Genomic DNA, 12,184 nt, shown 5'->3' with positions numbered 1-12,184 from the left:
TTCTGGCTCCAGAAAACTTCCGAGATTGTTACAAACAGTGCTTGTGGGGACAAAGGACTGTCCCGATTAAAACAACAAAAAAACTAGGACGGTCTTGCAAGAATCCGGATGGGTGGCCATCCCACATGAACACTGTGATGTTTCTCTCTTCTTTTCTTCCTCTCATCATTAAATAAGGACAACATTATTATTTTGAAAACTTAGGAGTTAAACTAAGGTTTTAGTTGTAGTCAAAGGTTTATTCAATGATTTTGCTACTGAGATACCTAAAACACTTTTTCTCCTTTCATTGTTCTTAGGGATCTGACTACTTCATTGTTGTATTTTCATGTTCAAAGGGATAGGCAAGTGAAAATTAACTCAACCCTAAATGTAAGTCTTGAGTTAATGGGCCTTTTCTTCCCGCAGTTTTGAGAAGACTTTGGGGGAAGACAGGCTCAATTATTTCAAGTAAGATTGAGTGACTACATTTTATTTTACTTGTGTTCATTAGAATATTATTTAATTATCATTATTTTCATGATGGACTTTTGATCAGAACTCTGATTTACATTGAGTTTAAATGAACATAAAACTGTGCTCAAGAAATAGAATGAGAAAATACTGTTTACAGCTTTGTCAGTGTTTTCTGCCAGTTTTCTCTTTTTCCAGCAGCTGCAGTGGGACATGCTGTTGGTATTCGGAGGCTTCTAGAAAGGGATGTGGCCAAGTATATTTTTCTAATCTCTAACTTCAGCACATAGGTCACCACTCAGTCACCTTGTCGATGTGTCCTTTAAACTCTCACTATTAATTACTCTTAGTAATGATATTTGAGGCCCGAACGCCAGGGAAGAACTCAAGGTCCCTAAGTTCCCTGCCACTGAGCACACATTACTTATTTCTAGCAGCTACTTAAACTCTCTTTACTTTACTGCTAAAATTTTAGGTAATGGTTCTAAATTAGCACAGAGGAAACAGACTTTAAAAAATATTTTATGCTAAAATGAAATACCAATTTCTGATGGATTTTATTTTCAAAATGTGTCCAATGTGTTTATTCTTCTTTTAGTTCATGTCATGGTTGTAACAATAAGTAACACTGCTATTTGTGGAAATTCACTCTATTTTTATCCTAGAAAGGGGGTTGCAGAAAATGTCTTTGTTTTTTTGGCCTGATCACTAACAGTTCTCATGTATTCTGAATTTATGGCCAATCGTTTGCTATTATTAGGTGTCCTGAATTAATTCATCTCCTAATTATAACTGATGCAATAATGAATGATTCTGCATGAAGCTAAGTATTCCTGGATGCTCATAAGCTGAACTTATGATTCAATTGTGGGGCAGTTTAGCGTGTGATAGGTGTACTAGAGTCCTTCCCTAATTCTTTCACTTGATTTCCAGTCTTCCACACAATCATTGTTCCTCAGACAAAAAGGAAAAGTTATCTAGTCTGTTCCAGGTAAATGAAGAGCCATGAGAATGCACTATTAACAATTGCCATAGCAAGTAAAATAAAAATCAGCCCTTTAATTCACCTTTAAAAAAAGTACCAGGTAAGCATATTATTGATTTCGTTAAATGGAAACTTAGACTAAGGTATTCAAGCTTATTTGTTGCTTGTCACAAAGCCATCATCAAATAAGACTAGACAACGGCCTTTGGAGGTCAAAGTAAATGGAAAATAAAGATTATCCATGTGAGAGTTTCTGAATGGCACTTTAATTAATGTATGTAATTCCCTCCAGCAGTCCTTTCATTGCCACAGTCATCGCTTCTTCAGGGTCATCCACAACTACTGTTAACCCTCTATCCCTCTCTCTCTCTCTCCCTTTCACCAATGATATCATTTCCAGAAACTTTAGAGGGGCTAATGTAGGAAAAAAACCAATGGCAACTGGCAACTACAGAACCCTCATACTTCAGTAGAAAATGCCTTCTTTAAAACTCTTTACTAAAATAAAATGCATTATGCTTAGCAAGACATGAGAATTGTTATTAATGGGTTAGAACCATATGATTTCACATTTTATGTTTTCTTGCTAGAAGTTATTACAAGGGAAGCTTTATGGTTGAAAAAATCTGGGCTAAGGGACATGGATTTCAGAGCGCAAGGCATGCCCCCAAATATCACTTGCTTTCCCTATACTCTTTAATCAATTTATTTCATCCCTTCTTGACTGTATTCATATATAAAGACTGTTTATTGGATCCAGGAGTTACATAGCGTATTAGAAACTGTGTAATATAACTTTACTTTTTAATTATTAAAAAATTTATTTTTAAAATTTCCAAAGAATGCCTCCTAGTATTTATGTTCTTAGATTCCATTCCAAGTACAAGTTCCCAATATACATAACCTTGTATAGTTAGGCATTTTTTGGCATGCTTTCTCTGCCTGTGTCATTTTTACTTCAAGTTAATTAAAAGATATATTGGAGCATAATAAAACTATGTATTTTCTAATATACTTTCTATTTTTGACCAAATGAGATTCCCTCTTTAAAAATTAAATTATTATAATTTTATTGTAACACCATTCAAATAAAAGGTTACTGTGCATCCCATTTTTTTAATGTCATCTGCATCAGATATTTGTCATTTTAATATTTTCCAGTTCCTGTAAACTGAGAATGGAAAGATGGTGATGAGCCATTCACAATTTTTTGGCAGACACTGCTACTTTTACCAAACAACCAGAAAATAACTATCAATAACAGCTAATAAATAAAACAGTGTATCCTGTGGACTATTTTGGGGGGATGGAGTCCAGGATTATCCTATACTCAGAACTGCCTGAGGATTTGTTATTTGAGTTGTAAATAGCACATGATGTTTTATGTGGCACATGTTTATTTCCGCTGAAAGAGCATGTCCTATTTTTGAGGAAGGAAAGAAACTTGTAACATCAAATGTTTGTTGCAAAACAATTTGATGAAATAAATGTAATGAATCAGAAACATGTGAATTGTATTTCATTAAAATTAATGGGTTTAAACGTGAAGGGGGTAAAATGCTTGGGGGAAAGAGTGTGGTAAGGTGGGGAGGGACATTTGTTTTGTTTTCATCAGTCTTGGATTCTCGAAAAATGGCTTAATAGTCTGAATTTCATCTCATTAAGATTCTGTTAAGCCTAATGGTGGAGTTACAGAGTGGGACAATAAAATGCAAATTTATTTTATAGCTTTATGTGGCTCCAGTTATAAAGTATGCATCAAACATTGCCACTATGCAGCCCTTCAAAATCACTTTCAATTTGAAGTTGGTGGTTTTCCTATATAATTCTTTTAAGGGTAAACAAGAAATTGTAATGATGCTAAAATACATTTTTTATCTCTCAGACTCATACATAAACTTCACATTTCCTTTTTCTAACTGAAGATGATCTGATCTAAACGGAAAACATGTGAGGGCTGAATGTGTAGACATATATGCAGGAGATGGGCAGGAGGAGAAGACACTGGAAAAAAGGGAAAGAGTAAAAGAAATAAAAGGAAAAAAAGACATGAGCAATGCAGGCCGAGCTACGCCATCAAACCTAATTCATAAGTAAAGCACTGAAATCTCACTAAGTATTTGAGAGCCATAACCATTTTAATCCCATAGTTTATGTTCAAATTATTTATGGTTGCTTAAAAACAAATACATAGCTTATTTTATATTTTGTATTTTCAATTAAAAAATCATCTATTACTCTGAAAATGAGAAAAATATCAACTTCAAAAAAGAAAAAAGGTTTACAAATGAGTCTCCCTGTCTCAAAATCTGAGTAAGTTTGATGTGGGTTATGACATTTTAGTTTCTCAACTTCCAGTCCCTGAAACAGGGACATTTTTGATGTTCCAAATACTTCCAAGAGGCAAGGGGTACACAAATGGGTATGTATGTATGTATAACCCCAGAAATCTTCATTTTCCTAAACTCTGACCACCTTCTGTATTATTTAACATGTATTTTTTTTTTAAGATAATATGTGACACTGCTGAAGTAGCCTTCTGGACATAACGCTAGGTAGAGAAATGTATGAACAGAGGTTCTTTACAATAGAAGGCGTAGCAGCCTGTGGGGCTATTTCAGGTCTGTAAGGAGTCTGCTTTTGTGCTTCCTGGGAATATAATGACATAATTGGAGCTTAGCATCTCTCTGGCTGCTGGGAGCTCAACTGCTGCTTATCACCATGTTTGGAATGAGGATCCTGTTCCTTAGTGTCTTTGTGCCAAATAATTCACTGCCACAAACTGTTCTGGAAATGTTTCTCCTCCTTGCTTTTATAGGCAGGAACTGAAAGGGTTCACTTTTAAAATATTTGTTTCATAATTGGGCAGGAGATATATTTTGGCTTCTAGCATAGCCCTTTGTTGTTTTATTTAACATTTCTCTCATCGTTCTTTAACAGGTGAAAAAATCGAGTGGCTAAGATGACTGTGTCATTTGTACCTTACAATAGCATCAATACAATAACTACAACTGCTCTTGAGACCCCAAAGTCACACATAAGGGTTCTATGAATCAATAAAAGTCTGAATTCTAACTCTAGAGTTGTGTCAATGAAAATATACAAATAGCGTCAGCTTTATCTTTGTCATCAACAACAGATATTTATAAGGTCCTCAATTAAGTGTCACTACTTAGGATCTAGGTTCAGAACATTATGATGATGGTATAGTTCCTTCCAGGTGAGATATATTGTGATTTATTTTCTATCATGATTTTCTATAGTAATGTTTCATAAGCGAAACACGATCTAATCCTTTACTTTTGGTGTTGTTCCACTTGATGACAGGCCTACCCTTGTAGCAGTGATAAGGAGTGTGAAGTTGGGAGGTATTGCCACAGTCCCCACCAAGGATCATCGGCCTGCATGGTGTGTCGGAGAAAAAAGAAGCGCTGCCACCGAGATGGCATGTGCTGCCCCGGTGCCCGCTGCAATAATGGTAAAAGATCTCACTAAGTGTTCATGGGCCTCTTTCTTTTCATCATAGTAAGCCTGTCTCTCAAGTCAGGCTATCTTCTCCTTACTCAGACTCCTGAAATATAAGAAGCCTGGTAGAACTGGTTTAGGTAGTGTAAGATTACCTGGATTACCTCCCCAAATCTTAGTTTTCCTAGACTCTGGCTACTTTCTATATTTTGTGACCTATGCTGATCTAGAATATTGCCATGTTGAAGTGTTGTGTATAAATAGCAAGACGTTCTATTCCAGTAAACACATAAGTGAATGCATGTAACAGAACCAAAGAAAGAAACTTGATATGATTTAGTAATGCAGTTGTAAATATCTATTCCAGTTTTGTGCTTTGGGTTTAGTCAAGACGTTCTGTGGCTCAGTCTTATGGGAATAGAGTGATTGGTTCCTCCAAAGGGAGACGTGGGATTTTATTCCCCAACCTGGCTTCATCCAATATCAATGAATTTATAGGCAGACAATTCAGTAATAATGATGAAATGGATCACAGACAAGATGTGGCCAAAACATTAAATAATTGCAGAAAGTAATTAGAAATATATACTTAATCATATAAAACAACATAATCATGCTCATATTCTCATGCCTATTCCTGACCTCTGGGTGTAGACCTACTGTGAGTCTCTTGCACAGGAGGTGAAGGGAAGAAGACCTCACACCATTAGAGAAGTTTACAGTGTAAACTAAGATTATGTTGTTAATTAATAAAGGAATCTGGATCCAGAGGATGTATGTCTGATCAGATTATTTAAAAATAGTAACAGCTAACATTGATTCTTCACATATATTCACAATAACTTTGTGAATATATAAAATTATGCTTTTATTCCCGGTTTTGTCCAAGGTCACTTGGTCTTGAGAGAGACAAAATTCATATCAAAGAAGTTTCACTTTAGGGTCAAAGTATGCTCAGTCTCAGTAAATAAGTAAATGAATGGATGGGTGGATAGATAGATAGATAGACAGATAGATAAATGGCTCCATATTTCACATCAAGAGAGTATGTGGATAAGTATCACATTTTATAGAATTGAATTAGTCTAACTGATTATATGATCATCTCCAGGCATCTGTATCCCAGTTACTGAAAGCATCTTAACCCCTCACATCCTGGCTCTGGATGGCACTCGGCACAGAGATCGAAACCACGGTCATTACTCAAACCATGACTTGGGATGGCAGAATCTAGGAAGACCACACACTAAGATGTCACATATAAAAGGTAGGGATATCTGTAGTTCTGGGTTTTTTTTAAATAAATAAATAGAAGAAAAATATGGATAATTAATTCCATTGGTTTTAGAAAAAATTACAAGGAAGTTTCTTTAATCCTAGCTAGTCATTAAACTTGTTATTCAGGTGGCAAATAATGGAAACAGACCATAATGGATTTATGTGATAAGAGGCAGAGCCAATTGGTATCAACCAAGACTTTTCATTATAAATGGTAACAACATAGAAGATAGTATAAGTAAAAATATTTTATGTGCTTCTGATTGCAAAATAGAATTTTTTTTTTTCTGAAGCGTCAGGGTAACGTCTATTGGTCATCATCTCTGCAGGGCATGAAGGAGACCCCTGCCTACGATCATCAGACTGCATTGAAGGGTTTTGCTGTGCTCGTCATTTCTGGACCAAAATCTGCAAACCAGTGCTCCATCAGGGGGAAGTCTGTACCAAACAACGCAAGAAGGGTTCTCATGGGCTGGAAATTTTCCAGCGGTGTGACTGTGCAAAGGGCCTGTCTTGCAAAGTATGGAAAGATGCCACCTACTCCTCCAAAGCCAGACTCCATGTGTGTCAGAAAATTTGATCACCATTGAGGAACATCATCAATTGCAGACTGTGAATTTGTGTATTGAATGCATTATAGCATGGTGGAAAATAAGGTTCAGATGCAGAAGAATGGCTAAAATAAGAAACATGATAAGAATATAGATCACAAAAAGGGAGAAAGAAAACATGAACTGAATAGATTAGAATGGGTGACAAATGCAGTGCAGCCAGTGTTCCATTATGCAACTTGTCTATGTAAATAATGTACACACTTGTGGAAAATGCTATTATTAAGAGAAAAAGCACACAGTGGAAATTACTGATGAGTAGATGTGACTTTCCAAGAGTTTAGTTTGTGCTGGAGGAGAGGTTTCCTTCAGATTGCTGATTGCTTATACAAATAACCTACATGCCAGATTTCTATTCAACGTTAGAGTTTAACAAAATACTCCTAGAATAACTTGTTATACAATAGGTTCTAAAAATAAAATTGCTAAACAAGAAATGAAAACATGGAGCATAGTTAATTTACAACAGAAAATTAACTTTTAATTTGTAACACTACTTCTGCTGCTCAATCAAGAGTCTTGGTAGACAAGAAAAAAAATCAGTCAATATTTCCAAATAATTGCAAAATAATGGCCAGTTGTTTAAGAAGGCCTTTAGGAAGACAAATAAATAACAAACAAACAGCCACAAAAACTTTTTTTCCAAAATTTTAGTTTTACCTGGAATTATTAAGAACTGATATAAGACAAAAACAGTTCCTTCAAATTCTACGGAATGACAGTATATCTCTCTTTATCCTATGTGATTCCTGCTCTGAATGCATTTTATTTTCCAAACTATACCCATAAATTGTGACTAGTAAAATACTTGCACAGAGCAGAATTTTCACAGATGGCAAAAAAATTTAAAGATGTCCAATATATGTGGGAAAAGAGCTAACAGAGAGATCATTATTTCTTAAAGATTGGCCATAACCTATGTTTTGATAGAATTAGATTGGTAAATACATGTATTCATACATACTCTGTGGTAATAGAGACTTGAGCTGGATCTGTACTGCACTGGAGTAAGAAAGAAAATTGGGAATACTTTTTCGTTTGTTCAGGTTTTGGAAACACATAGATCATATGTCTGAGGCACAAGCTGGCTGTTCATCTTTGACACCAGGGGATGCACAGTCTGAATGAAGATCTGCATGGGATTTGCTATCGTAATATTTACTATGCAAATGAATTCAGTGTGAGGTCATGTGTCCGTACTATCCTCAAATTATTTATTTTATAGTGCTGAGATCCTCAAATAATCTCAATTTCAGGAGGTTTCACAAAATGGACTCCTGAAGTAGACAGAGTAGTGAGGTTTCATTGCCCTCTATAAGCTTCTGACTGGCCAATGGCATCATCCAATTTTCTTCTCAAACCTCTGCAGCATCTGCTTTATTGCCAAAGGGCTTGTTTCTGTTTTCTGCAGCCACTGCAGTTAAAAAGTATAAGCAGGATAACTTGTAAAATCTGCATATTGCTAATCTATAGACACCACAGTTTCTAAATTCTTTGAACCACTTTACTACTTTTTTAAAACTTAACTCAGTCCTAAATACTTTGTCTAGAGCACAAAAGAATAAAAGGTTATCTTATAGTTGTGACTTTAAACTTTTGTAGACCACAATTCACTTTTTAGTTTTCTTTTACTTAAATCCCATCTGCAGTCTCAAATTTAATTTCTCCCACTAGAAATTGAGTTTCAGCCTGTATATCTATTAAAAATTTCAACTTCCCACATATATTTACTAAGACAATTAAGATTTACATTTTCTGCACAGGTCTCCAAAAACAAAAATTATAAACTAGTCCATCCAAGAACCAAAGTTTGTATAAACAGGTTGCTATAAGCTTGGTGAAATGAAAATGGAGCATTTCAATCAAACATTTCCTATATAACAATTACTATATTTACAATTTGGTTTCTGCAATATTTTTCATATATTCACCCTTTTAAAAATTATTATTTGAAGTAATTTATTTACAGGAAATGTTAATGAGATGTATTTTCTTATAGAGATATTTCTTACAGAAAGCTTTGTAGCAGAATATATTTGCAGCTATTTACTTTGTAATTTAGGAAAAATGTATAATAAGATAAAATCTATTAAATTTTTCTCCTCTAAAAACTGAATTCAAAGTTCCTTGTCTTTTGCCTACGGGAAGAATTTTCATAGAATCATACTTTCTGAGAGCTCGATTGGACTTGGTCTGATTTTGAGGACTGGGTGTGAATCATTTGGAGGACATCAGCATGAGATAACTCAGAACAGTTTACTATTACAAAAGGTAGTTTATTTCATGGCAGTTTAGCTCTAATTGTTAGAAAGTTGTTTCTGTTTTTTTTTTTTTCCCAAACCAAAATATTCCAGCTTGTGATTTACACCCATTTAGTCATCTTTTGCCTTCTGGAACAACTTGGAACAAGAAAGTGCTCTTCACAGATTCTTCAAAATACTTTAAGACAGGTAACATATACCCCATAATCTTCTCTCTAGGCTAAAGTTTTCCAAAATGGAAATACTATTATGCTTAGAGTATTGGTTCATTTCTACATGAACCAATGTGAATGTGAGCTACACCACGCCTTTTTCTGTGTTTGGAGAGAAACTGAGTGAAATCAAATCCACTTCCTGGGAAGCAAGTCTTTCCTCTGCTTCCTGAACCGGAGATGTCAGAAGTGTTTTGAGGAATAGTGTTCACCAAGTATGAACAGGGATGCTACAAGAGCCCATGTTGTATTAGACATCAGAATGGGCTGCAAATGTGGATAATAAACATTCTGTGACATAGTGAATGAATTAAATGTAGCTATGGCTGTTTCATGAAGCTAAAACAGTCCCACAGCTAGAAGTTAGAGTTAAAAATACCTTAAGCATTGCTGAAATACTTTCCACAATATGTTAATTAGTCATTTAAGGATATTCTTAAATCATTGGCCATTTCCTCAAATTGAGAATATTTATATTTTCTAGTTAAAGTGTGCTTTTGACCATAACAATCATACAGGTGATCTTTTTCTTTTCTATTGTGCTCAGTGAGATGCTCTGAGAACTGACAAATTGTCCTGACATTTTTTTTTTTTAGTTAAGAAACAAAATACCCTTAAGTAGCCTTAGTATTTTAGGGGAAAACATTAAGTTACACTTTTGTAAATGTAATTGTAGCCTTAGGATTTTAGGGAAAAACGTTCAATTATAATCGTCTTCACTCAAAATCAGGTCAGTTGAAAAACATTTTTTAAAAAAACAGGCAGATGAAAGATTACTCTATTGCTGATGAAGTTAATATTGGAAAATGTAGCATATACCTGTAAGCAAGAAGACATTCTAACACTAAACACCAGAAATAGATTCTGTGCCCATTCACATTCAACACCAGACTGTATCAGTTCCATCTTATGGGAGCTGCCTTGTAAAATTTATAATGCGGATGGGCAGAACAGAATGACATGCCTCCTTCTGGCAGTTAACACTGAAGATGAAGCGGGTGGAAAAGGGGCTGAACTATGCATTTCTCATTCAAAAATCTCATCCAAAATTTTCCAAAACTGGACAATTTGTACGACATGAAAGAAGTGAGTGAGGGGTGGAGTGAGACAAAGATGATCATTCCATGCCACATCAAACTCACTTTAAAGATTGAGAAAGAAGAAGCCCTCTTCATATCCTTCCCCAGATCTTCAAATTTTTAACCCACTGTGCATACCATTTATCTATGGTGAAGATATGAGTTTTAGCCAAAATCTGACCTGCTGCCTCCTAGGGGAAGTCCCTGATGAAGTCTTTTTTTCCTAATGACAACCATTCCTTCTTTATGGATCCTCTCAGGATGTGGTGTGGTGGGAAATTTAGCTTTTGTCCCCAGGAGCTTGCAAAATGTATGAAAATAATACATTAATTAAATAAACTTGAAGACCACTCTATATCCAGGACTAGAAAATAATTCTCTATTCTTTTAACTGTCCCAGATTATATCCATCATGTCATCTAACACAGTCTATTAGAGATTGTGCGGTGAGACTAAATGATACATTGAGTATATGATAATAAAATATGTAAAAGCATTTCAATAATAAAATTCTAACAATGCAGAGATGCCCCACCTTTGAATATAAATCTTCTTCCATTGAAAATTTCTTAGGGAGAAAGTAAAGGACAAAAATTAAATCCTCTTGCATGTTAAAGTCAAAATAACTTGAAGTTCAAAAGAATGAAAGTGTGCAATCATTATCTTCCTCTTTATGATAAAGAGCCCAAAGAAATCAAAGTTCAAAATCTTCAGGTTAATAGCTAAAATTTTTCTTCCTTATTCCATATTTTGCTCTGTCTCAGCCATAGGGTTTCCAGATGCCTGGGTGAGCTAGAACTTCTTCAGCAGCTATGGCCTGAGCAGTTTCTCACTAGAATGACCGCTGGTTTGATAGAACCTCAGAAGATTTATTAGTTTGACAACAATCTCTGATGCAGCTCACTTTTACTAAAGTCCAGTGAATTATTACATCACACTCAATTAAGCCAAAGGTGCCACCACATTTAGAAAACAAGCTAATCTAGTTCTTAGAGCAGACACCTTAGGCAAAGTGCTGTTAACATATGCAGGGCTTACAATGCCAAAAATCATAGCAGAGATGCATGGACTCTGAATGTAGAAAGATGGAGAAAAATCTGGTTTTGGTTTGCTAAAAATGTCAGTAAATCCAAACCAGGTGTCTGTACCCCATGGTCTGTGCAACTTAAACTTATATGGGAAAAATATCCCATCAAGAAGTTAGATATGGCACTCTATTTTTCCTTATGGTAGGGTGGGAGGAGAATCCACTTGTATTCTATCTCCTTACAGGGAGTGAGTGGTAATTGAAGTATTGCTGCCTTCAGTAAACGTGGTCAACTTTAAAAATTTTGCCATGACATTAGCCTCATTAGGGCTTCTTTCTTTTGCAGTTAGCCTATTCAAAGCCTCACCAGTGCTTAACTGAGAATAGGCTCTGTCTGGTGATGTGTGCTCCAATTATCTTGCAAGCTGAACTTTTTCAGGGCTGTGCACAGTGGCAGGTTCCACTGCTTCATGCTGTAGAATTATTTACTTCCTCATCTCTGCATTTGTTCTACTTGTACCACAACATCAACAGATTCCTGAATTAAAATTGCTATTGATACATCTGAAAGTTATTTTAGCAAAGGGTACACTCCTAGGAGCCAAGAAAACGCTCCTAATTTACCTTCTGTCACTCAACATATTCACCAAGCGTCTATTATGTGCTAGGCCACTTTGTAAGCACAATGAGTAGAAGTAGAGTACCAAACTAATAAAGTCCATTTTTACATTCCAGTTAATTTTTAGGGCAATGGCTAGCAGGCAGAAAACTAAATAACAAAAATATCAATACTATAGGAGACAAAGATAAGCA

At 35.3% G+C, this 12,184-nt stretch overlaps 1 protein-coding gene across 1 annotated transcript in view; it reads left to right on the top strand.

The window, feature by feature from the left end:
- Positions 1 to 8,908, top strand: part of DKK2 (dickkopf WNT signaling pathway inhibitor 2) — a 110,370-nt gene extending 101,462 nt beyond the window's left edge. Inside the window, exons 2-4 of the mRNA XM_054484098.2 lie at positions 4,766 to 4,916; positions 6,015 to 6,170; positions 6,511 to 8,908. Coding sequence (XP_054340073.1) covers positions 4,766 to 4,916; positions 6,015 to 6,170; positions 6,511 to 6,761 — 558 coding nt within the window. The 3' untranslated portion in view covers positions 6,762 to 8,908. The remainder of the gene's footprint in view (positions 1 to 4,765; positions 4,917 to 6,014; positions 6,171 to 6,510) is intronic.
- The last annotated feature ends 3,276 nt before the right edge of the window (positions 8,909 to 12,184 follow it).

This window comes from Pongo pygmaeus, chromosome 3 (assembly GCF_028885625.2).
Source record: "Pongo pygmaeus isolate AG05252 chromosome 3, NHGRI_mPonPyg2-v2.0_pri, whole genome shotgun sequence".
Lineage (NCBI taxonomy): Eukaryota > Metazoa > Chordata > Mammalia > Primates > Hominidae > Pongo > Pongo pygmaeus.
The sequence above is the reverse complement of the archived record's forward strand: the minus strand, read 5'-3'. Positions and strand labels throughout refer to the sequence as shown.